Source organism: Anolis carolinensis, chromosome 2 (assembly GCF_035594765.1).
Source record: "Anolis carolinensis isolate JA03-04 chromosome 2, rAnoCar3.1.pri, whole genome shotgun sequence".
NCBI lineage: Eukaryota > Metazoa > Chordata > Lepidosauria > Squamata > Dactyloidae > Anolis > Anolis carolinensis.
Genome location: NC_085842.1, coordinates 243,062,031 through 243,088,677, shown reverse-complemented (window position 1 = coordinate 243,088,677; position 26,647 = coordinate 243,062,031). Strand labels below are relative to the sequence as shown.

At 38.3% G+C, this 26,647-nt stretch overlaps 1 protein-coding gene across 3 annotated transcripts in view; it reads left to right on the top strand.

Annotated features, from left to right (window-relative positions):
• The window catches only part of kank1 (KN motif and ankyrin repeat domains 1), a 122,288-nt gene extending 97,930 nt beyond the window's left edge, over window positions 1-24,358 (top strand). For 2 of the 3 annotated variants that reach the window (XM_062971963.1, XM_008103320.3), the window contains exons 3-12: window positions 4,282-6,936; window positions 10,039-10,239; window positions 11,626-11,728; window positions 12,313-12,534; window positions 14,818-14,905; window positions 16,972-17,191; window positions 18,894-19,036; window positions 20,086-20,286; window positions 21,787-21,885; window positions 23,161-24,358. In XM_062971963.1, coding sequence (XP_062828033.1) covers window positions 4,282-6,936; window positions 10,039-10,239; window positions 11,626-11,728; window positions 12,313-12,534; window positions 14,818-14,905; window positions 16,972-17,191; window positions 18,894-19,036; window positions 20,086-20,286; window positions 21,787-21,885; window positions 23,161-23,226 — 3,998 coding nt within the window. In that variant the 3' untranslated portion in view covers window positions 23,227-24,358. Of the gene's footprint in view, window positions 1-4,281; window positions 6,937-10,038; window positions 10,240-11,625; window positions 11,729-12,312; window positions 12,535-14,817; window positions 14,906-16,971; window positions 17,192-18,893; window positions 19,037-20,085; window positions 20,287-21,786; window positions 21,886-23,160 lie in introns of those variants that run through there. The other variant, XM_016991033.2, reaches the window with a different exon arrangement.
• Window positions 24,359-26,647: the final 2,289 nt, after the last annotated feature.

The window sequence follows — 26,647 nt, the reverse complement described above, 5'->3', positions numbered from 1 at the left end:
TATAGCTTCCTCTGTAATCCTAATTATTTATTGATGTCTTGTTGGAGTTCCATTACATTTGTTTTACTTTTCATAATGAATAAAATAAAGTATAGGACTTTAGACAACATTCCTTGATCTTAGCTGGAGTTACTGTGGGCTGACACAAGGCTATTTGTATGGTATGTGAAGCACATTTTCAAATAATATTACATTGTGTGTTATGGTTGAGCCTCATGGCTCTACTACTGGGAGACGTGGACGTAAGACTCCTCGAGAGTCAGATACTCTCGAGGAGCGAGAAAGGAAGCGGCTGCGAGATATCTTTGCAGAACCATCTGACGAAGATTCTTTTGAGGGGTTTACTGAGAGAATGGAGGAAGAGGTGGTTAGCTCGGAAGAAGATGATATGGAATGGACTCGGGTAAGGGAGGATTTGGGTGTCAGTGGCAATGATACTATGGAAGGCGATTGGGGACCTTCAGGATTAGACCCGTGGACAAGCTGGAGGGATGGGACGGGATCCACAGCTGGGGATGCTGTGGGGCGTAGTCAGAGGTGTTCCAGTTCTGATGAGGAAAGTGATGAGGAAACGCCCGGGCTAAGGAGAACAGCTGATAGCGATGAGGACTTGTAACTGGCATAAAATGGGGTTTGGGAGCAATAGCAAATTGCGTTGGGCAAGGTAATCTGGACGAACGCTTGGGATCTGTGTGGGAAGTTTTCCTGAAGACGGGTGTGATTCGTTTGCTGACTACGTAAGTTATCCTGGACATTGGGCTCAGACGGCGGGAGGAATTGTGTGGGGTTTTGTTGTGCAACCTCTGCTTAATCTTAATAGCTTTGACCTTCCGTCGTCTTCTTGACGGACGCCATCTGCTACTCTGGATTTACGGACTGAACTGACTACGGCCTCGGATTCTCCTACCTGTGTCTGTCGTTGGAACTGGTGAACTACAAACGTCTGCATCTGCCTTACGACCTTCGGAACGGACTGGGACTACGCTGACTGCTTCAACCCTCGTCTGCTGTGTTTGTATTGGGAATTTGCCTGCTGTGTGGAGGAGTAACCTCTAAGTTACTCAAACATAGTTTTTGGCAGCAGAGAAGCATCTGCTGCCAATTAGTTGCATTCTTTTGAACTTTTTGTTCACCAGCTTCTGTTTGTTTAATCCCAGGCTGAAGCAAGCTGTTTTGATTTAGTCCGAATTAAACTCCGGTTTAATTCGGTTTATCTTTTGAACGTTTTTCTTGTCTCTTTTTACTTTTAAGGCCAGTGTTTGCCTAGCCCTTGTCTTTTACGGGCATTTTTGGTTCTGTAACTTCAATAAACTCTGTTATCTTTTATCTTGTGGCGTTCTGTCTTTGACATTGTATCCTTACTTTCTAACAGTAATGCGCCTACTTTGTAATGCACCAGTCAGCCATGTACTCCCCCATGACAGTTTATTCCATCATCCCCTGTAAACTTCTGTTTTTTTCCTGCCCAATACTCAATCCACTTGATTTCAGCATGGTAAATTAATATTTGGGATATGATTTGAGAAGAGGTTTTCTAAAAGTTTTTGCTAATTTTGCAAACCTTGCCCCACTCTTTGATGCCAACACACTTTTTGGTTCCTCAAATGTTACACTTATTTCTGGGAATGTTTGACCTGCTGAAAAATGGCACCAGTTTCCCCCTATGAGCACTAGTTTTAGAGATACAGAACATATGCCATATACCAGTTGCTATCTTCTTGCCCATAGAAAACCATGATAAAACCATATCTAAGCAACTAGAGCTGATGCAGTCCATCCAGTGCAATTTTCTGAATCAGCATCCCAAATAACCCCTGGAACAGGTCTAAAAATCATGACACCAAGAATTATTGTTGTTGGTGGTGGTGTTGGTGTTGTTGTGTTACTTGGCATATTTCTCATGTGTCTTGGTACTGAATTTTGGTTTGTTTCTATCATCACTTACCATATGAGCTTACTTCTAAGAGGGAGTGACACCTGATGTGATTGTCTGTTTCTGGAAATCAGATAGTCTTGCTGTTTTTAATGTATTTATTTCCAGTTTAGTCCTTGAATTTTCCCCAGAAACAGTAAATCAAAATCTTCTAGTTCAGGAAAATGTACAGTAGAGTCTCGCTTATCTAACCTTCTCTTATCCAATGTTCTGGATTATCAGTGCAGTCTGCCTTTTAGTAGTCAATGTTTTTAATACATTGCAATGTTTTGGTGCTAAATTTGTAAATAAAGTAATTGCTATATAGCATTGCTTTGTATTGAACTGCTTTTTCTGTCAATTTGTTGTAAAACATAATGTTTTGGTCTTAATTTGTAAAATCGTAATGTAATTTGTAAGTTGTTTAATAGGATTTTCCTTAATCCCTCCTTATTATCCAACATTTTTGCTTATCCAATGTTCTGCCGGCCTGTTTATGTTGGATAAGCGAGACTCTACTGTACTATGAATTTGTGTTTAATGAGCTGCTGCACACTGGTTCTTTTCAGTACATAACAGACTTGGAATGGTGTGTAGAATATATATTCTTGTGCCACCTGTATATGTTTATGGAAATCCAGGATGATTTGTACATAGAACATTGTCTATTAGTGCAGACTTTTCCTTGCACACACTGGAGATGTGTTTCATGTTTGTGATATTATCCCCTCCCTTCTTTTTGGAGGGCTTATTGACACAGATAATAATTTTAAGTCAATGGTATCAAGTGGAAGTGGTATATTGACCACAGATTATTAAACAGCTTGATATATGGTTATGCATCCAGCTCTCTAAGTAGTCTGAATGCTAGCTATCATAGCATTTATAATGCCATATCAAATCCAGATTATCTGCTTTCAACTGGGTTATATAGAAGTTGAAAGCAGATGATCTGGATTTTATATGGCAGTGTAGATGGGCCCTAAAGACAAACTGAAAAAGTACTGCCTATTTTTTAGAAGTGTCAATAGAAAGGGTAGCTTATGAACCTTTTGAAAAGCTTCTCTGTTAAGTTGGAAGTACATACTGAAAAGGAGTGGAAAAAGAAAATCATTTTGTGCTTCCCTCTGTTAGTTCTTTATAAAAACTGTGAAATCATCATATGAAATTTGGTAATCTGTTTTGCTATAGTTGTACTAACACTTTTTGGTCACATTTTCCTTTTTACAGGATGGAAAATGAGTAGGAATTAGAGGCAGGCATTTCTACAGGCAAAGAAGCTGCATGATATATCAAGCTGTGATGAAGGACACAGCTCAAGGCCTGATAGACTTATAACAGAATTGCATCTGTGGACATAAAAACAGGGAAACGTGTTAATGAGAATGAAATCATAAGGCTTTTCTCTCAAAATCCTTATAATATCCTGCAGGATGGTAGCCAGGTTATAGAACAAGTCTAGGTATAAATATTCTGCCTTGAGAAACTCTGTGTATATGTAGCAGTTTTATTTAGCTTGCTTTGGTGTACCACTCGTCTCCTGTGTCTGCAGGAAGCTGTACTGTCCTGACATCTGAGACGGTAGTTTCTCTTTCAGCAGAGATATTTTAGAGTGTACTGAAATGGGTCTGCCTGCATAGTTCTTTGCATGTCAACTCTGCACAGTGTAAGGATATAAAATAAGCTACATGAACAATCACAAATGAATGTGCTCCTGAGCAGAGAGCTGCTGTTCTTTTAGATGTCTTTGCCTTTCAGATCTGAAGAGCTTTGCATTTAACACCTCTGTTGACAGTTTTTTCTCATTGATTAGTGGTGAGAGAAACATTTTTGTAACCCTTAGAAATCCTCTGTGTTGTATTGAGTTTCTTTATGATACTTCACTGAACTCAGGATCAACTTGCCTTTCATAGCAGGACAATACGTTAAAATACGTTGTGGTGATGTGCTAGAAAAGTGGGATTTCTTTAAAGCATTGTGAAATGGTAATTGTCAGGAGTGTTTCTTTAAAATGAAGAATTACTTTATGCAAAACCTACCAGAAATATATATACCTACTCATTAGTTTTAAATTCAGACAACATAATGTCAAAATGAAAAGTGTGTGCATTTTAAGAGTTGAATCAAGTGAAATGTAGACTCTCCAAAGTATGGGATCTTGATTCTTTTGGCCAAGTAGTTTGCCTGTAATTTCATCGTTGTTGGGCTTGTCCCTGTTGTGAGCCGCCCCGAGTCCCTTCGGGGAGATGGGGCAGGATATAAAAGTAAAGTAATATTATTATTATTATTATTATTATTATTATTATTATTATTATTATTATTATTATGTGCATCACTTTTAAACATTACTCTTGTGTTCTCTCTTTCAGAAAAAGATGAAAATGCTTTGAACGGGGAAGATGAGAGAGATCAGAAAGATCCCTATTTTGTGGAAACGCCGTATGGTTACCAGCTTGACTTGGATTTCCTCAAATATGTGGAGGATATACAGAAGGGGAATACTATAAAAAAGCTGAACATACAGAAAAAGAGGAAAGTGATACCACCTTTTGCAACTGTGAAAAACACCACCCCTAGCCAATACAGTGGATGGACATCAAATGAATCCCTTTCTTCTTCCAACAGCGATGACAACAAACATTCATCTTCTTTCTGTGCAGCACGGAGTCCAGCAGCAGCCGCTACCTCTTTCTCCACAAGGCCATCCTTGTCCTTTGAGGCCTCTCCAAGTTTTCTAACTATTCCTGAAAGCAAACAACTATTTCCTCCCTCACCGCAGTTGCCTAGGCACAACCTTCATGTTACAAAAACACTAATGGAGACTCGAAGAAGACTGGAGCAGGAAAAGATGGCAATGCAAGCAAGTCCAGGAGACACTCGGAGGCCAAGGCTTTCCAGTTTTGGAGCCATGGGCTCAACAGGCTCACTTCCTTCCTTTGTAGGATCCAGTGGACCTAACCAAGTATCCCATCCGTTTCAGAATGGGTATCAGGGCAATGGAGATTACAGTCTCCACCTAGCATCTTCTTTGGGTAGTTCCATCCGGCACAGCCCATTGAGTTCAGGTATATCAACGCCTGTGACTAATGTGAGCCCAGTCCATCTGCAGCACATTAGGGAACAAATGGCCATTGCCCTCAAACGCCTCAAAGAACTTGAAGAGCAAGTCAAAACTATCCCTGTGCTCCAGGTAAAGATTTCAGTATTGCAGGAAGAGAAAAGACAGATAATGGCAAAGCTCAAAAACCAAAGAATAGTTAACCAGAATGACACCGGCCATTTCAGAAAAAGATCTTATAGTGCAGGAAATGCAGAACACTGGAAGAATCTTTCCCCAGCAAGAGGAGGTGGGGAACTCTATATAGACTGTGAGGATGATGCAGGGAGTATAGAACAGAGCTCAGAGAGGATAGAAGAATTTAGGCAGTTGACTGCTGAAATGCAAGCTTTGGAGAAGAAAATACAGGACAGTAGTTATGATAATCCAGCAAGCATGCGAGTGAACCGAGCAAGTGTTATGAAAGAAAACAGGTCAGTTGCTGTAGGTACAGATGAAAGTATGGACAACATTGTTGTGTACAACAGGGCTTTGAGAGCCTTTAGGGATATAGCAGTAGGAACAGAACTTGTGACTAAAGATTTTGTTGCTGGGGTGACAGAAGGGATGCTTGGTCTCTCTACAGAAGCTGAGAGAGAAATAGACCTCCAGCACCAGACCATTGAAGCCCTTAAAGACAAAATTTACCGGCTGGAGGTTCAGCTGAGGGAAACCACTCACGATAGAGAGATGACCAAATTAAAACATGAGCTGCAGGCAGCTGGGTCCAGGAAAAAATTGGACAAGGCACTGATGGCTCAGCCCCTCCTCTTCAGCAGAGCAGTGGAAGCAGTAGTACAAACAAGAGACCAAATGGTGGGAGACCGTGTAGATATTGTTGATTCCTCTGTGGGGAGTTCTCTCCAAATGTCTAATGTTGGAGTATTGTGTAAGCCTATGTTAACAAATTCAGCTGTGGGTCCAGATATGCCCATGAATTGGTGGATTGTGAAGGATAGAGAAGACATGCGTGACCAGTGCATTGGCAGCTCTGTTGAGACATGCAACCAGTGTGTGGGCACAGAAATTAGCATCTGCGAAACTGGGGTCAATACAGAAGAGTCTGTAGACAGACTAAGCCTGTGTAAAACTGAACTGAAAATCAAAGAAGTGCGGTCAATAGGTTGTGGAGCGTGTTTTCCAGTAAATGAAACCATCTCATGCAGCACAAACACAGAGACTTCTTGCAAATCGGATTCTGGAGTAATGGCAGTGCCTTGTACAGCTACCCAGGGAACCAATACAGTATTAGAAAAGACTGACCAACTGACCAACACAGAAGTAGCTACTGTTACAGATTCCAGCACCAACACTTTTCTGAGCACTTACGATAAACAGACAAACACTGTGATTGTGGAGATGAGGACTGTGGCTGTTGGAGACGGCAGAGTCAAGGATGTGAATGCAGCTGCTAAAACCCGTTCAATTGGTGTGGGAACTCTGCTGTCGACCACTTCTAGTTTTGACAGATCTTCCCTCACAAAGACCAAAGACTGTGGAGTGGGGCAAATCAATATCAATGAGAACTACCTAGTTGGCCTCAAAATGAGAAACATTGCCTGTGGTCCTCCTCCAGTGTCCGTGGCACCATCCAGCACTAGAAGCATCGGTGTTGGGGACGAGTCTGTGTATGAGTCAGAGAACTTTGTGCTGGATTGCCCGCTTCCTCTGCCTGAGATGAAGACTGGTTTGGATCACTACATTGAACGAGTTCAAAAGCTTGTTCAAGAGCAGCAGATGCTACTTGCAGAGAACTATGCTGAGCTAGCAGATGCGTTTGGAGAACCTCACTCACAAATTGGCTCTCTTAATTCTCAGATCATCAGCACTCTGTCATCCATCAACAATGTTATGAAATATGCAAGCACGGAGGAACTGCGAAACCTAGATGTGCCGAAACAGTGCATAGACCGAGCTGCTGAAACAGGTATGTTGGAACAGACTTTTTTCTTTGTCTCAGTTGGTGAAGTCCTCAAAAGCACAGAACAGGCTCTAGCAAAACTGTTTACTTGCATCTCTGTGGAATGAAAAGACTGGGAAAGAGATTCCAGTCTTAATACTGTAGACAACACTGCAGTGATGAGTAGTATCAGTGCTTGAATACCTAAAATAACTAAAAACACTCAGTGACTGCATAATCGTCTGTTCTGTTTCCTGATATTTAACCTTTATATAGTCAGGATCTTAAGAGCTCAATCCCCTCTCCTCCCCTTTAATAGCAGGATGTGACTAAATATATATGCAGAGGTATTTTATAAAGTAAAATAACTATTGACACAAATCATATTGTTTCTGTGACCATACTACATTTGGTTCTGTGCCTTTTTATTCTCCAGTTTCCCATAGTCAATTCTATTTCTTTTAAATATTGTTTCTTTATAATAAATCATACAGTTCTCTCTTTAAACTGATACACTAGATATAGCCTATTATGCTAAATGCAGTTGATGTTTTCATAGGAAGTAAGTGATACAGGCATTTCGGAGAAGTGACTTGATACAGGCATTTCAGTGTGACTTGGATTTTCTTCCATTCAAAAAATGCCTTCCCAAAAGAAATATATGCCAAGGAAGAATGCAGAGCAAAATACTAGCCTTTTGTATGCAGTTATTATGATTTGGAGTGTCAGGTGATCCACTTCCTCTTATGGTCTTAATGCGAGAGCACAAATATAGTTTTGCTACCTAGCAAAAACAATATCATCAGTCCTTGTATAAAATTAACTGTTGATTTCAGAAGAAGATAAACTTAGACATTCAGAGACTAGTTTTCTTCATGATCCTTTTTCAAGGTTCTCCACCTTTCTATTTTGGTAAACTGAATCACATTTATTACACCCTGTGTATAGATGCAAATATAAAAATTCAGCATTAGTAATGAAATATTAGAAATCTGCAGCTCTTAAGTAATATATCAGATACTTTGTAGTACAAGTGATTTATAAACACTTGCTCCAGACACCAAACTAAAATGAAATATAGTCAATTCAAGTCTTTCCGGGGTTTTAGCACTTTCCCATAGTTAAATATAATTTCAATTAAGATGTTTTTTGCATTATTTTTCTTGTATGTAACTTACTCTGTGGTCTGAACCTAGATTTGTCCAGCTTAATTTATTCAGTTATATAAGTATGATGTCAGTTTTGTGATATTTGCTGAGGAATCACTTGGGAGGATAAGAATATAAAATATGAGATATACATTTTGTCTCCTTCATTTCACATGAAATTAGCTATGGTGATCACAGAGTTCAGACTGTAGGTGATGATTCAGCCACTAAATAAAACATTTTCCTAGGATTTGCATTTTACATTCTTGCAAAAAATTATTAAGGCATCATTTTTTTTCTAACTTGTAATATTCTCATTTCTAGAGCTGGAAAGCATCCTAATCAATCCATTATTTTAAACAGAAGTAACACTGTATTAGTTTGCTCATCTCTTGACTTTTTCCAATGTTTTTCAATCTGCATTATCCACATTTCGGTAATTTTTTAAAAGCATACACAAGTATATTGAGGTATGGGTTTTTTGCTAGTACAGTTTTTACAAACAGGGTGGGACCTGAACTGATATGTACCATATATATTATATTATATTGTTTTGCTAAAATCTGACCAAGAAAAGTTGGTATTTTTTCTTTTTTTCAAATGCACCAGATAGTTACTGAATGTTTACTGAGAGTCTAATATTTAGCTTGATTCGTTTTCTTTATGTCCTGCTGAGCCTCAAGCATAATCTGGTAAAGGGTAATTACCTGCATGACAGTCCAGACTATTAAAACATAAGCAATGGTTTGATATATCAGACCATCTCTCATATACTGTTAACAAGTGGCCATTCTTTTTTGGATCACATTCCTATAATTATCACAGGTTTCCCCTTTTTCCTTCACATGTAGAAGAAAAGCGTGTAGGAAACTATGACATACAGTATCTGGAAGAGGTCTCTAATTATAAGAATGAGAAAACAAAGTACCATATATGTTGTTGAAGGCTTTCATGGTCTGAATCACTGGGTTGCTGTGAATTTTCTGGGCTGTATGGCCATGTTCCAGAAGCATTCTCATCTGACGTCAGGAGATAATACTTCTGGAACATGGGCATACAGCCCAGAAAGCTCGCAGCAACCCAAAGTACCATATATACTTGTGTATAAATTGACCTAATGTATATGTTGAGGGCAGGTTTGGGGGCCAGAATAATGAATTTTGCTTTGATCTGTGGATAAGTAGAATGTACAAGTTAGGGCTTTTACATTCTACTAATCCACATTTCCTCTCTTAAAAATGTATAGAGGGGACATACTTAGGAAGAACTAAATAGAAAAAGAGGATCTGTTTATTTGAGGGGCTTCAGTGGGAGATGTACATTGCATTTCTGATATTAAAATATCTACATTCATAGAAATAGAGGTGGGGAAAGGAATATAAATCAGATAAAATCAGTTAAAAGAATGAGAATGCAGCCTGGAAAAAAGGATGGGAAAAGAAGAGCCTCTGTTATGGACCCAGGTGAAGGCAGTGACAAGAGACAAAGACAAGAAGTGCTTCCATCCCATTGCACCCAAGAGTACCCTCCCTCTTTCTCTGACTTCTTTTTTTGCCCTGAGCAAGGTAACATGTGGGAGCCTGAAGAATGTGACCCACTTGCCATTTAGGCTGCTTGAGGTGGAGGCCATCTTTAATTAGGGCTTTCTGCATAAACTTCTCTGCAGATAGATTGTGATAGCCATTTTTAATAGGGGCTTACCTCAGAGAAATGTGGAAGAAGAGATCATCAAAAATAAGAATGTCTTTGCCTAATTTTCATTGAAACATTGTACATTGTCTCTTACTGTTTTGTGTAGCTGGAGAGGACAAAGGTCAATTGGAAGAGCATGAAAGCTTGATTGTGTATACTTTGAAAATTGTGAAAGTGATGAAACAACTTCAATGATATACTTTAATAACAATAATCTATTGTTTATTATATATTAATCTAGATTATTCATGAATAATTTAGTAGCTCATTGCCTTCTTTTTGTTTACAGAGGATAATTTGCCAAACACTCCACATGGTAGTTCAACTTCAAGTTCCCTAAAGTTGAAGTTAGGACATGAAATTGGGACCATAAGTGAGGAGAAGACAGCTGTACAAGGAACAGGACAGGACTGGAAACCCTCACCTTCCCAAGACAAGACAATGTCTCCAATTAATCTCACCGATGATCAGCTTGCCTCAGGGCTTTATGGTAATTCTGTGAAGAGGCATATGCAAGCTATTATAATTTGTAGAGGGAAAATGTTTGTGATTGATGTGGCTTCCATCCAGCAGAGTTCTCAACGGAAACAATATACAGAGAGGTACAATTAACTCATGTAGGAGACATATAGTTCACATTGGAAGAACAAGGTGTGCCTTTGCTAAATGGAATTTTTAATTCCTAATAGGCTGTTCGAAATTGTGGGAGTTGAAGTCCAAAACACCTGGAGGGCCAAGGTTTGCCCATGCCTATAAAATATATCACTGCAGCCAGTGCTAGCTGGTGGCTCCCACTTCATTGAGGTAGTGAATCCACTTCAGATCGCAGTCCAAATTTTTAGGGAGCATCCACAATGTTGAACCTACTTTGGGAGCACATTAGGCTAAATTTGAGTTGAAACTTGGAGGGATTAACTACTGGGTCACTGTGGAAGTCGGCAATTTGCCCTGTGAGCTGTCAAAACATAATAGAATCCTGTTTCTAACAGGATAGAAAACTAAAGTCTATTTATGTCAAAGTAAGTTTTAAAATGACAGTCACTTGTTTAGTAACATCTTTATTTCCCTTTATGTGAATCAAAAGTGGTGGTGCATAGACAGTAACCAGGCCACAAACTGTTGTAGCCAATGGGCAGAAATATGTACTTGTGTCAGGGATGGTAGTGCGGAACTCTTCTGCATCAGATAATTTAAGATATTTAAGATTCCCGACTTTGAGAGGGGAATTGACTTGCTATTGTGTGCGCTTGCAAGCACTCTCAAGTATTGTGTTGTTAATGAAAGCATATTATTTGCTTTTCTTTCCTATATAGCTGGTTACTAGTCTTTCTCTATGAGCTTATTCTAGTTAAGGTTCTGTGCACAATTTAGACGTGGGAGTTAAACTGACATATTGGCTTTTTGGACAGCATATTATAGGACTTCCTTGTCAAAGACAAGTTAGTTATTTTTTGTTTGTTCATTTATTTGCAACTAGATTACAGTTCCTTTTTGGATACTGTTATAGACAAGCAATATCCTGATAGTACATTTCAGAAAACATAATATGCTCTGTATGTGTTTCTTATTACCTAAGCACACATTGACAGTGCATGAAGTGTGTTGTTGATGATGTATCTATTTCTCTGACTCTATTTGAGATAGAATCATGGTACAATTAGGTTCTCCCTCAGATGTAGGAGTTCTATGCATATATATTAATACACAAATGTATGACTGATATAGGGGTATGGCTGCTGATTGCCATATGGGTGGGATTGTCCTTTGTGGTCCCAGTAGATGGGGTGGCATTTATCTAACCATTCTATGAAATGTACATTTCTATACAATTTTTTTACAGAATCTTTGCTAAATTACATTCTTTATACTCTATTAGTATGTACGAGTGATAGCATGTTGAAGTCCATCATGAAGAAAAAGGATGGGAAAAAAGAGGAGAATGCAAAGAAGAATCTGCAGTTTGTTGGTATAAATGGAGGGTAAGATGCTCAGCTCTGAAGACTCCATCCCTTAAATAGAATCAGACTTTAAAGTTCAACTAATGCTATCATATCATTACAAAAACAACCCCCCCCCCCCCCCCGCCTTTCTCTCTCCCATACAGATGCCTTATATCTAGTCACTTTGTGGTTGGAACTGGAATTTCCCTTACATGTAGAACAATTAAACTTGAAGATATTCTGTAATTTTCATAGCTTCTAATGTTTGTGCAACCCCTTTTCATCTTGATACTGCAGGAGTGGTCATATATTATACCTGGAATATTAAATAGTGTTGAGTAAGTTTGAGTAGCATCTAGCCTACAATTGCAAGTTATTTCTGAAATTAAGTGGCTGAGTCACAAAAGGTAGCATTAAATCAATTTTAAATATTATGTAGGGTGTACCACAAAGCTTTTCCAGAAATTGTGACTGTTCCTCTGCCAAAAATGTATTGTATGATCAGCAGGGGGTTCAAAGCTATTTAAGTGATTATTCAATGAAAAGAATGTATGTATAGTAAACCACTTGCTTAAAATAAATATGTAATGGTCATTGATGGACAACATCATTTTGCTACATAGATATGAAACAACATCAAGTGATGATTCCAGTTCAGAAGAGAGTTCCTCTTCAGAGTCTGATGATGAGTGTGTTGAGAATGAATATGGTCAGATTGAAGAGAATGGCAGTTTGCTCAATGCGGAAGAACGTCATGGACTGAACAGGGAAGAGAAGTCTGCGAGAGTGGAAGGAGTAGTGCAGGACCAAGAGCCTGAGCCTGAAAAAGTGGAAATCCGTGAGAGGTATGGTTTATCACCTGTGTGCTTTAAAATGTTGGTGTTGGGGAAACTAAATTCAAAGCATGCCTATGGCTGCCTACATCTTTATGAGGTTGAAGTGTACTACTTAAGACTTGTTATATTCAGAAATCAGAAAGCAAGGAATCCTAAGCATTTGAATTCCTTTCCTAGGAAGGCTAGAATTTTTTGTTCTAGTAATTTTTCAAGAAGGACTGTCAACTCTCCACATGTGTTGTGGTTAGGGGCACAGAGCCCCCATGAAAGTTAAAAACTAAATTAACAAATATGCCAAAGTACAAATGTGGAGAGCTGTTGTTTTACAGAGAGGGCTTCTAATAGAGTGCTGTACTGTTTTTAATTGTATTATTTTAAAATATATTTTTGAATTGTACTGTTATTAAGCTGTGTTTTTATTATTTTAAAGGTATGTTTTCAAAGATTTTCAATATTATTAGCAATTTAATTACATTATAATGCTAACCATTTGTAGGTTTTAGCTATATTGTATTTGTTTTCATTAGTAAGCTGCCTTGAGTCCTTTATGGGGTCGCAGGGAATGCTGGGCTGTAATGTAATGCTACTAATGATTCTTCTGTTACCTTCGTGCAGGACTGCACAGCCTGTGGCCCTCCAGGTGTTTTGTACTTCAGCTCCCAGAATCCCTGACCTTTGGACAAGCTGGACAGGACTTCTGGGATTTAAGAGGCTGAAACACCTGGAGGGCCACAGATTGTTAATGCCTGCCTTAGTGTACAGAAAAGGCACTACAGAATTGGTTAAATGTCTTCACATAAATCTTGTCTGACTACAGGCTGAAAAAGTTGGTGAGAAAGGCATGTCTTATCAGACAGAGGCTCAAACTGTTGTGTATATTGTTGGCACAAACCTGTTTACTTTTGGTAAACAAAACCTTGTTTATATTAGCATCCATGATTCAACACAATGCTCCTCTTTGTGTAGCAAATAGTACTGCACATCTTATTTTCATTGAGATTACTAAATAAACAAACATGGATTGTATGTGACAGCCCAAAATGAAATGCTTACATTTGCTAATAGATAACAGCTGTGTGTGATATTTACATAAATGATAAAATAGTACAGTAATTGAAGAAAACAACTTCTCTTTCTCTTATACTGGCAGCTGTTAAACCTCTGAAAATTCACATTTATGAAACAAGTTATTTTTACTTGCATACCATTTATTCAGTGTTTCCATTATTACTATCAATGGAACTTTAATTACAACATGAATATACTATATAGTATTTATAGACTCATAAGGTTGGAGATACCTGATGAATCCAGTATAATTGGAAAAAAACTGCTGAGCACATCAAAAAGATCACTTACAAGTTTTATGAATTAGTCCAAACCAGGATCATATGATATAATTAGCTTAAGTAACCTGAGAGATGTTTGCAGTATAACATATACATAGAAATAAACAGTTGCACTGAGATAGGTCTGAAACCCACAAATTTTTATAAATGTTGCACAGTAACCTTTGCAAAGATATGTTTGACTTTATCACTGTATCCAGTAACGTTTATAATTACTTTTGGTGGGGATGTCTTTACACCCAAGTTGTTAAATCTGGACCTTTTTTCATTGTTTTAAGGGGTTTGAATATTGTAATGGGGTGTAGTGCAGTTTATGAAGGGACTTTTTGGAAACTCAACATTATATATGTAACCTCCAACTCTAACTGATGGTTGGAGGTTACACATATAATGTTGAGTTTTGTGATTGAACCAAAAGGCCTGTTTAGACTAGAATTCTATTATTCTGGTGGGCAATTTGATGCCTTTGAGACACCCGTAAGTAGTCGGCCATTCATATCCAGAGATTCTGCATCCACACATTCAACTATCCATGACTTGAAAATGCCCCTCCCATCCACCCCAACAAAAATTCAAAAAGGCAAACCTTGATTTTGCCATTTTATGTAAGGGGTACTATTTTACTACAACATTATATTTAATAAGCATCCATTGATTTTTCTATCCACATGAGCTCCTAGAACCTAATCCCAATGGATATCAAGGAGTTTATATAGCAGTGTCCTCCTACTTGTAGAGTTTACTAAAGAGAGTGATAAAACATCTCTAGATACTTTGTGAAGCCATCACTTGGCACTATTCCTTCAGATAGAAAGAATTTCATTTGAGCTCTGTTGCCAAAAACAAATTCCACATTCCAGCAGCTGATAATGAATTTTCCACTTTTTCATCCCTCCCACCAGTATCAGTCTAAACAGTTTTCTCGTTTTCTTTTTGTTGCCAGATATGAACTGAGTGAAAAGATGCTCTCCGCATGTCAGCTTCTTAAAAGTAGCATTGACGATCCCAAGGCCATGAACAGCAAAGAGACAGTAAGTCCAGCATAGTTTGTAAATGATATATTCTCTAGTTCTTTGTCATGCAAAAGGTCCAGTTTGTACAATGAAACAGATAGCTGTCAATAAAAGGGCAATCCCAAAACATCACCAGTTTTCATGCTGCAAGTTCCCAGATCTCAGTTTGGTTAATGCAGTTCATGACTTGGACTATGAAAAGAAAATAGCACATTACATTTTCTTCTTCTTTTCAGAGCACTCTTGCAGTAGAATAAAACTGTTTAACCTGTTTAGGGGAATACTTGGAGCCGCTGTGGAAATGAAGTATGCTATGTTATGTCCTAAAATGTGTGAATATACTGAAAATGAGTATTCTGTCACTTAAATGAGAGCAATGTGGACTCTGTGGCACTAATCTAGTTCCATATAAAAAGACGTCCGCAACTTTATTGTGCTGATCGATACTGGAAACAAAATAACCTTTATTTTAAAGATTGCACCAAATAAACTGTTGGAAAACATTTAGCAGTATTCTTGAACTGAGTGCTCCCAACATGTATGGGAAAGTACACAAGTACACTTCATTATGAAATTATTTAATTTTGTGTTGTGATGAGTAATGTGCTCTGCCTCTTACCAAGTACAGCAATAAATATTTTATCCATCTTGAGTTTTTGAACTTGGACTGTGCTGTGCAAACAAGTAAACTCAATCTCTTTGGCCAGTATAGCATGTCAGTCCCGTGTGTACTGAAAAAGGTTCTGTTATCTTTGGGAATTCTTGGAAGCTGTTTTTTTTAAAACTTATTTTGACACTTTTTAAATCAGAAGCTGTTGTGCATTTACTGGGGAAATGCCAGGCTAAATAGCAATGTAGAGGCAATTAGGACTTTTAGAGGTCTTGTTATCAAGAAATGATTTCAGGTTCTCTGAAAAACAGTGTGTAGATATGGTTTATAAAAAAAATTAGATGTCATGGATTATTTGGCATGTCTGGTACAGGTATTTACCTCGCTCTCCGTTATTCCACTTCTGTGACACAAGCAGTTTTTGCTCATGTTTCCAAAATACTTGAGTTTGTGCTTTACCCAGAGCTTTACATACTACAAATATTCTCTGTACACACTACGTTACTCCGAAGCAACTGGAAGAAAAACATAAAATCTCATTTTGTTTATGTTAAAAGCTTATATTTCATTTTTCAGATAGTGAACAAACAAATTGGCAATATCTAATTCAGATAAATAGGCATGTTACTGGATCAGTATTCAAAGAAATCTTGTACGACGTTTGATACTGAGAGAAAGATATTGGCAGTATACGCATCTGATGAAGTAGCCTTAAGTCTATGAAAGCTTATGCTTTCTCTCATTTTTAGATATGATTCAAGACCCCCTTTCATAGCAATATTTAAAACAGTGACAGCCTAAAACAGTCATACATGTTATTGAAACTTTTATCCAAATACTTTCTTAAAGCTACAGCTTCAACTGTTTACTCATAGCCTGTTGAATCTGTGTTGGCATAGCATTCCAGTAGATGGATACAGTCATGGAAAAAGCTAGAACAGGAGTGGACACCAGCAACCTAGCATTTTGGACAACTGTGATTTGTCAGTTCTCCTGTGGCAACCTGATGCACAGCTCATTACAGAGATCTTACCTAACATGAATGACTCTGCCATTTTTGTCAAGAGTTGTTGCAGCCAATGAAGCAGCTGAACTAGGAAGAAAGCCAAATTGAACAGCACAACAAAATTTACTTATCTAATCTTTCAGAGGGAGTGCAACCTCATCCCGCATGGGGTTAGGTAATCCTGGATAATGTAATACCCAGCAGTGCCATAAAAGTGTTCACTAGCATGAAAAACAAGATGAAATCCTAATGCAGGCCAATGAAACGCTGGCCAAGGGGAAGAGTAGTAGGAACACAAAATAAGTAAAATATGAGTTTGAAAGGGACAACGAGGGATGTAGTTTCAATTTTTCCCCGTTTGACAGCTTTGGGTATTTTGGCCAGGCATTTTTCAAAGGATAAGACCATAATTTCAGTATCATTTATAAATAGAACTTCTCTTTGATAATTTTTGTTTGTTTTTGCCAGCGATTTTGTTTAAACACCATCCAACACGAGTGGTTTCGTGTGTCCAGCCAGAAGTCGGCTGTTCCTGCAATGGTTGGGGACTACATTGCTGCTTTTGAAGAGGTTTCTCCTGTAGTTCTTAGACACATTATCAACATGGCAGATGGGAATGGAAACACAGCTCTCCACTACAGTGTTTCTCACTCTAATTTTGAAATTGTGAAGTTGCTTTTAGATGCAAGTAAGTTGGCTATTCTGAAATGTTTGTGTGACATCTGTATCTCACATGATCTTCCTCCTTACCTCTCCCTGAGAAACACAACATACCCAATCTTTGTATATTGTTTGTTTCAGCATATCCAGTATTCAAATAACTTTAGCCTCTTCCTTTCTAGCAAGAACTTTCAGATAACTTTCTTACGTCACTGGGCCTTTGCTTGCAGTTCAGGCTTGGAATACTGGCATTCTCATTAGTGAATGAGAAGGAAGGGATTTTGATAATTCCCTCACTCATATACAACCAATCAGTTCAATCAACTATTGTAACTTCAGAGAGGGCAATGTATGTGTTTTCATTTCTGTTTTCCATTTTTTCTTTTAAAAAGTTTTTTTTTAATTTGAAGAAGTAAATCAGCAAGCAATGCATTGTCTGTTCTGAGTTTGTTTTTCCAAACTATTCAGCTAAGAAATCTCCAGCTTACATGACAGTGATTATAATTGAGTACTTTTTCAAAATCAACATGTGAGAACAGTGTTTTTATTTGCTTAACTAATAAGCTTATAGCATCTTGCATAAAATTTGGAGTGGTGTTTACTATCTCCTATAGATCTTAGACTTATTTTTCCCTTAGCATTATGATCTGAACTCTTATCTTACCACCCAGAAAGCATCAAAGCATTTAAGCTTTTCTAAATACTGTATCTGCAATATCTAAATGTGCTGTCAAACATAAGTACACAATCAGTTGTTTATGAGAATGCATTATGAAATGCAATTCTTCATTTGCATTACAACGAAGAGATAGTGGTGTTAACTCTCGTGATTCAGAAATTGTTTTGTGATGTAATTTTACTTATTTCTCCTGTTGTCCATTCTTTTGATAATATCACTTGGCAACATTTCTTGAACCCAACAGTCAATATTTTTTAGTTTCTTTGCTGTTGTCTTACCTTGCTGGACCTTTTCCAGAAGTATGCGATTCCTTATTTAAAATATTACTGTTTATAATTAAATCAGTGCATCTCAGATCCACTGTATAGAAAAATTAGCAAGTTTGGTAGGGTCTCATTTAAGAACTCTAGGGAAGAGACTGATGTACAATAGCTGGATGAAAGTAGCAACTTCCTTGGTTTTTGGCACTTCCTCAGAGGAATTGAATGGATTTAGTCCCATAGAAATACTCGTTGGTGGAGGAAGCCATTTAACTGTTCAGTCATGTCTGAAAGCTTTAGAATTCTGAAGTGTCTTGTTAAAATATTTATTGGTGGCATAAAAGGACAAAGTGTCAAGGAGACAGAATGTTTTAATATTTCAGGCACTATTTCACTATTTATGTGATGTTTCTTATGTAAATCTGGGGTTTTCCCACTATATACCTGAAACTCTCGGCAGAAACTGGTACTGTCTCCAGTTCATAGAATTTGGGAACAATGGCCTTTAAGTTAACTGTCTTAGCAATTGGGTGAAATGTGGCTTTGAGCCTTCTTTCCAGCTCTGCTGCCATGCACACTATAAAGAGAGAGTTGTTTCCTTTATTTGGCTGAAGAATCATCTCTGCCTCTCTTTTCCCCTTTGCAAGTTCTTCTGAATCGTCTTCATTATATAAGCAATTACTGCATTTCCAAAAGACTGTTCTAATAACAGTTTATTCAGTTGTTTTGCACAATTGCTGCCTTTATGCCTCCAACTTTCTCAAGAGATTCTCTCATCTATCCTCCTGCAGATGTCTGCAACGTAAATCACCAGAACAAGGCTGGCTATACCCCCATTATGCTGGCTGCTCTTGCAGCTGTGGATGCTGAGAAAGACATGAGAATTGTGGAAGAGCTCTTCGCCTGTGGAGATGTGAATGCCAAAGCCAGTCAGGTGCGTACTGATCTGTGCTTGCCTTCCTGAACACTCAAGGGGACATTCATATAAGATAAAGAATCACTGTCTGGTGTGGCATGAGGGAAAGAGAGCTTATGCCATGCTACCCATCTCTGTTACATTACTTTGAACAAGCTACTGATTTTTTCCATGGTATGTGCAAGAGAACTTCACATATAGATATTGCTGGTTTATGGCGATGACCTGCTATTACTGAGCTCAAGTTATAATTATTAAGAAATTATTTAATGGTAATTGCCAGAGGTTAGCCAGTTAGGTTTTTTTTTATATGTATGTTTTTAAAATACGCTTTTTATAACAAACTTGGGGGGAGAGAGAAAAGTAAGCATTAAGTGTGAATTTCTTTTACTGTTGAAGAACATAAAGTATGACACATTTGTTTTTCCTCTTTTTGTGTTTATATTACTGAACAAGGAGTCCCTTCTATTAAAAAAGTTCTTAGCGTCAAGCTGAGGTAACATCCTTTAGGTCAGTGGTTCTCAACCTGTGGGTCCCCAGATGTTTTGGGCTTCAACTCCCAAAAATCCTAACAAGCTGGTAAACTGGCTGAGATTTCTGGGAGCTGAAGTCCAAAACTGCTGGAGGCTCAAAGGTTGGGAACCACTGCTCTAAAGGGTATGATCTGTGGTAAATAATACTCTTTAAAGCAGTGTTTTTAAAACTCTGCTTCTCCAGGTGTTTTGGACTTTAGCTCCCAGAAATCCCAACCAGCTTACCAGCTTTTAGGAAGTGTAGGAGCTGAAGTTCAAAACGCCTGGAGGAACAGAGTTTGAGAAACCCTGCTTTAGAGGAAGGCAGAAGCAAATCTTTAAATGAGTCCTACCAAGAGAACCCTAGGATAAGATTGTAATAAGCCCAAGAGTCCATATGAAGGGGCATAACCATGTATGGATGCTGATATACAGTTCAGCCAGACTGTATATAATAACCAGACCAGTCAGGAATTATCCTTATGATCCTTGAAAGAAATTAATAGCTGCTGCATTCCATAATTCTGAATATAATATTTGTTCCTTTGTGTGCAGGCTGGTCAGACTGCTTTGATGCTTGCTGTCAGCCATGGGCGAATAGATATGGTGAAGGCTCTGCTCGCTTGTCGTGCAGATGTCAACATCCAGGATGATGAAGGCTCCACTGCTTTGATGTGTGCTAGTGAACATGGACATGTTGAGATTGTCAAGCTTTTGCTGGCTCAGTCTGGATGTAATGGCACCCTGGAGGACAATGTGAGTTACCTCCACAAGCTCCCAGTATCCCATCTGATTCAGGTTCATAGTTGGCTGAAATTCTTGTGGCAGAACTAGGGAGAGTCCAGGTAAAGCTAGTTATCCCATTATCTGGCTGCCAAGACATAATATTTGAAAACACATACAGGATGAGTAAATACACTAACCTGTAACTACAGTTCCATACTCTAGTTTCCCTGAAGTATATGATGAACTCTGTACCTAGTTTGAGCTTTTATGCATTAGCTGTAGTGTGATTTAACACAAACAATTCGAGATCTCAATGCCAGCAAAAAGCATAACCAAACTTCAGCAATTCTAAAATCATTTTTAATCCTATTGTTATATGTATTTAACTACTAGACAGGTTGCAAGGAATCTGGATCTGCCAATCCTTAGTCCTTGGCAATTGTATTGATAGATAAAATTTTATGTGCTGGCCTTCAGTGGTAATAAAGTCTTGCTCACTTCCATATTGCATTCTCATACATGATATATTTATACTTTATAGAACCCGTACCTGGGTGTTCTAAATCCTGAATAACGCAAACATGTGAGGAGGAGCAGTGTTACATTCAGGTTTTAGAATACTTTTCTATTCTTTTGTAAAGTGTGATTGCAAAACGTGTGTGGTTGCAATATGTGAAGTGGTATTATTTTAGTTATAGTGTATACTAAACACTTAAAGTTTAGATCTACAAACCTAAAACAATGCAAGAAACAAGTTCTAAGTTGCTTTGATTGTTTTGAATGTTGTGTTTTATATCTAACTCTCTGCCAAATTCTCTTAGGAACTTCTTGATATAAATTTTTCTCTTGAAAAATAAGATGGTTAAAGGTGAAATTAATAGGGTCGGCAGGTGGAGAACAGAAGCAAACAGCCAAAGAATTTAAAAAAGAAAACGGTGGTTAACAATGAGATAATTTAAAATATTTAATTACAACAGCATCTTTTTTCAGTGGTGCACCAAGTTCCTTCTACCACACTGTACTATTGAGTAGTGGTCTGTTCTCCAGTATGCCAGTTTACACATAAAGGAAAATTAGTAAAAAAAAGTAGCCTCAATTTAGAAGCATTTGCAGTTAAGAATGGATAATGTGGATAATTTAATGAATTATCATAGTTAATCTTCCTATTTTATTAAACTTTCTCTCTTTTTTCCCTTTTCCCTTTTCTGCCTTCCTGCAAAATATAATCCCCTTTTTCATGAAACAAAATCAGATATAAATAATTATTATAATTATTTGTATTTCTTTTGTGTTCTCAAATTTGTTGAGAAATAAATTCCTGATGATCGCATCCCCCCCCCAAATGTACAAAGCTTATCACTTAATAAAAGGTTTTAAAATGGATGCTATATCTGTCTGATTGAATAACAGGACAGTCATTTTATCTCTGTAGGCTATCTTATTTTATATTAAAAATACTTAATACTTAATACTTAAGTCTCATGTTTCTTTTATTTTTTTCCCTTTCTTTCCCTTTCCCCTTTTTCTAAGGATGGGAGCACAGCACTTTCAATAGCTCTTGAAGCTGGCCACAAGGATATCGCTGTTCTTCTCTATGCTCATGCAAACTTTTCCAAAACTCAGTCTCCGGTGAGTTAAGAATAGCTATATTCCTCATTTTGGGTTTCTGCAGTGACTGAAAGGCTTTCTGGGTCGTTGGGCACATCTACATGGGTAGGAAACTCTGGCTTCACTCCTTACTTCCATCCCAATGTGGCAGCAGGACAGAGTCCAGTGATCTCAAATGAATGGCCACACTTACCTTGGGGTTCCTGTTTGCTATCGCTGTGGCAGCCCCATTGCTCCAAACAGCCGTTGCTGATGTTTGTGAAAGTGTCCACATGGCACAGACGGGAGGGAAGAAAGGAGGGGCAGGCAATTTCCCTTCCCTCTCCCAAGTCTCACAGGCATCCTTGGAAATGTCAGCAATGCCTCTTAGGAATGACTTGGAGCAAATGCAAATTAGTTCCCATTCCTGAGTTTGGAAACAGAACAATAATGATCTTTTGTGTTGACCATATTAGTCTTCCTTCCTATCACCTTACTTGTCATACATTTCCAGTGCAGAACTTTTTTTTCTTGTGGCTTCTGGAATTTCCTGCTACAAAGAGTCATTAAAGTCACATTAATAAGAAGAAGAATAAAAAACATTATTTGTTACCTGCCTTTCTCACAGCTCAAAGTGGGGAATAACATACTTAAAACACATTATCATGTAAAATACATATATTAAAATATATAAAACAAAGATTGGGAGCTCCTGGTAGCGCAGTGGGTTAAACTGCTGAGCTGCTGAACTTGCTGACTGAAAGGTCGGCAATTCAAATCTGGGGAGTGGGGTGATCTCCTGCTGTTAGCCCCAGCTTCTGCCAACCTAGGAGTTTGAAAACATACAAATGGGAGTAGATCAATAGGTACTGCTCCGGTGGGACGGTAATGGCACTCCATGTAGTCATGTCGGTCACATGCTAATGCATAAAAGCTGTCTACGGACAACACCGGCTCTTCGGCTTAGATATGGAGATGAACACCAACCCCCAGAGTTGGACACGACTAGACTTAATATCTTTACCTTAGAACAAACGTTCTATATTGCAAATGTTCTTTTATATTGAGACATTGTTCCTGCCCCATGCTATTTTTTCTTCCTATCTATCTCCATGTCTTGTGTTCAAAAGACTATATCCTGCATGCCCCATCTCATGAAAGTTTCAAATGCTTCAGTCTTGAACTACAGCTGCTGGAGCTGCACTGATCCTCAATTCAATAGAAGTAGTCAGTGAACTGAAGAGTTCAGTGGCTTTCTCCAACAAGCTCCATTATTTCCCATTTTCTAACCATCCTCTCTGCCTTTTTCTTTTCTAGGGCACCCCAAGGCTCGGAAGGAAGCCATCTCCTGGTCCTGCCCACAGAAGCCCGTTCGATTGCTAGTGCACAGCATTTGTCTGTTAAACACTAATGTCACCTCCCCAAGCTGCTAGTGGTTACTGTTTTACAGTGACAGATATTGAATGTAATTGCCTTGTGCCTGAGCTCACCAGCAAACAAAGCAAATATGTAGAGCTAAAGACAGAAAAGGGTTAGGACAATGTCCGTTACACAGCATTACTCAGGAGCATGTACTGATGGTACATGGAGTGGTTGATTGATGATTTCCACTTCCCCTGCATCTCCACGGCCATTTATGTGTACTTGGTCACTACACAGATTAGACAAGCTTCTCCATGCTGCTGCAGGATCTAATAGGTATACCATGAGGTATAGGAAAACGTTAGCATGGTATGTTGGTGTTACAAGACCTACTATGGAGGCAGGGGAGAGGCAAATAGGCTCCAAATGGCATCTCATAGCCTTATGAGCCTTCATTTTGCTCATCTTTTCTGCCGGGGGTGTGTTTTGGGGGCTATAGTATATACCCTTCTGTTACCTTACATAAAGGTCTTTTTTAAGCTGTCTGTTCATTTATGACTGTATTCCCCCATCCAGATAAATCTTACTGGCTTTTTAAAGTTATGTTCTTTACAGGTATTTATATTTGCTACTGTCAAAATTGTTGGCAAGAACATTTTTATTATAAATGTCATTCCACAATGGTTTTGAGTCTTGTTTTAAAGCTTATTTTAATTTCTAAATGTGGCAACTGCTTACTACATTAGCTCTTTGGAATCTCAGCTGGTGGATTGATGGATTCACCACAGAAAATGGACTTCGATATTACCTGGGACTTGCTAAACAAAGTGCTGCCGATTTGTACAGCTTTTGTATAAAGATTATGTCAGTATTTTTGACACTTTCTTTTTCACAATAACAACAATAATACTGTATTTCCGATATAATAGCTATTAATAGACTTTTATTAATGGTCATTGACATGAACGCTGACATACATTGCAAAAAAGTTCATCTCGTTCTACTGAAATGAAATGTAGTTCCTGGGCAGTGCAAACACACACATATATGGATTGCTTATTTCCCTGTCATGTTCACTTCAGTTCGACGCATTTAAGTGTTTGAAGTGCCTTAGACTCTTGCCATATTTTCAAAATAAAATTTCCTTATTTTATTTCTGCCTTTTGTTGTGCTTTGTGGCTTTGGGAAAGCAAGGTTTCGACTATGCATTTTACTTCTGTTAATTTGTGGTTCATGCCAGTCTTTAGCATGCATCACAACTTCATTTTATACATTTTAACTTCAGGAGATCTTAAAATGAAACAGGCCTTTGTATTCTAAGAACATGTGCCTTGGAGTGACTGTGTTGCCCTTCAGGGTTTATTTCATGTCTCATTAAAGAAATATTTCCTTTGTGTTAACTTCAGCTATTTTTCAGACACTTCTAGCAGTCACAAGCTAAACATATTTCAATGTATAGTTCATTGATTGCGATGGAACTATATGAAAACAGATACAAGAGAAAAAGAAAAGGAACAGGAGAAAAAAAAAAGAAGCAAAGCCAAGACAGGATTAAATATTAATTGCAGTCTCCTGCAAATCTAATACATTGAAATTTAAATACTACATTAAAGAAGAATAAGCTAATAAAGAACATAAAGGATATTGACAAATTGTCACAAAGAACACAGTACCAAATTTAAGCCACAGATGCATGGTTTTGATTGGAATCAAGCTACATGGTTCGCTTTTACCCCCAAACTATTTTAGGCAGATTGAGTAAGCCTGCTGTCCTACATATAAGGAGAGTTTATTACTTTCATTACTGTAAACTATTTAAAAGGTGAATTGCTGTTACTTGAGGCTTTCCAGAGAGGCCATTCACCCTTTGTTTTCCCCAGAAAAGGGCTGTCCAGATATTCAGAAAAATAACATGACCAGGTCTTACTTTGCCCACCCTGCTATTAAGTTAAATCAAATCCCATAAAAAGGTTTGTGCTTTTCAGTTCTCCAGAATCTTTCAACAGGCAGCAGGGTGGGGCAAGAAGTGTGGAAATCCAAAATAAAATATAGTGAGCTGTTTTAACCTTGAGGGTTGCAGTTAAATTCAGCTCTGGCATGGATACTGCAGAATCGGTGATAGGTTTTCAATTACACCTAGTAGTACATATAGTGAGGAAATGCTGAGTCCCCATCTCTGACAACAGGGGTAGTTGCAATTTCAAGATGTTCTTGACTTGGGGTGAAACACAGACACCTGAAATGGCATTGGGTTCCCCGATGCTTACTTTTGAGATAAACAAAGATCTACCTGCTTCATCTCTGAAGTAAAGTAAATGATTTACTGGTCTCAATCCAACCAACATTTGCTCAGCTTAGTGTGCAGATCTATGTTAAGCTGAGCCATGTACCCTCTCCCAGACTTCCAGGATTGAAGAAGCATCTGGCAATGTCTCCAGTGATTACAGAGGCACTGAGATCCCCTGAGATCAGCACTGATGTCATTGCGCAGCTGGTTATGAAGAGGCAACCAGATGCTTCTCAAAGCCCGCCTTCTCACCATGAAGCATGGAATGGCCATGTAGGGCTTTACATTATGTCAGTAAGGAAATTACGTGCACTGCAGAGGAAAGAAGAGAGTATCAATCCCTATATAGTGCCCCAAAAGGATATCCACATTCATAAGATGCAGTCATGTGCCAAGATGTCCGTGTCAGAATTCTGGCCTTAACCTCTTGACCTAATTATGCAATTTAATTGCATGAAAGAGGAGGCAAAACAAATGCAGAAATATGTAGCTGCAGAGAAAGGGACTGAAAACTTTGGTGTGAATCCTCGGAGTGGCTTTGCAATGAGAAAGTAGTTAGCAAACCTTGTTCAAATGCAGCCAATGGCAAGACACATGAGTGAGCAGTGAAATAATACATTGGGGCACTACAAGTTAACCATCTGAATCCAAAGTTCATCCAAGTAAGGAACACATCCCACAACTGGTCAAAATTGGTTAAAAAAATCAACCCAAAAAAATCTGGGCTAGCTTATTCAAAAGTCAATGTGAGTACTATATCTTAACTTGCTATTCCCTTCTCTGAATGAAGTGGCAAAAAGCAAGAGCATAGTAATTCCCTGGAGAATCTAAGAAGCACCAACCCCCTCTGCTCTCTCCACAATGATGCCCCTTCTGGTCTTTTAAAATGTTTTGGTAGGAAAATGGTATTTATTGCCGCTGTCACCTATCTGTGAAATTACCCCTCAACTTGTCTATGGGTGATACCAAAATCAATAATTTTGACTCCAAAACCTGCCCTCAATTTGTACATGAGGTTGAGTTATACATGAGTATATACAGTAAGTAGCAAGTTATTTGGAAGCTAGTCCTTGCTAAGTCTGTTAGCATATTTGAGTATTTCATGAGGAATCTGGGGAAGCAGGGAAGAGGTAAGGCTCTCCTAACTCTTGACTG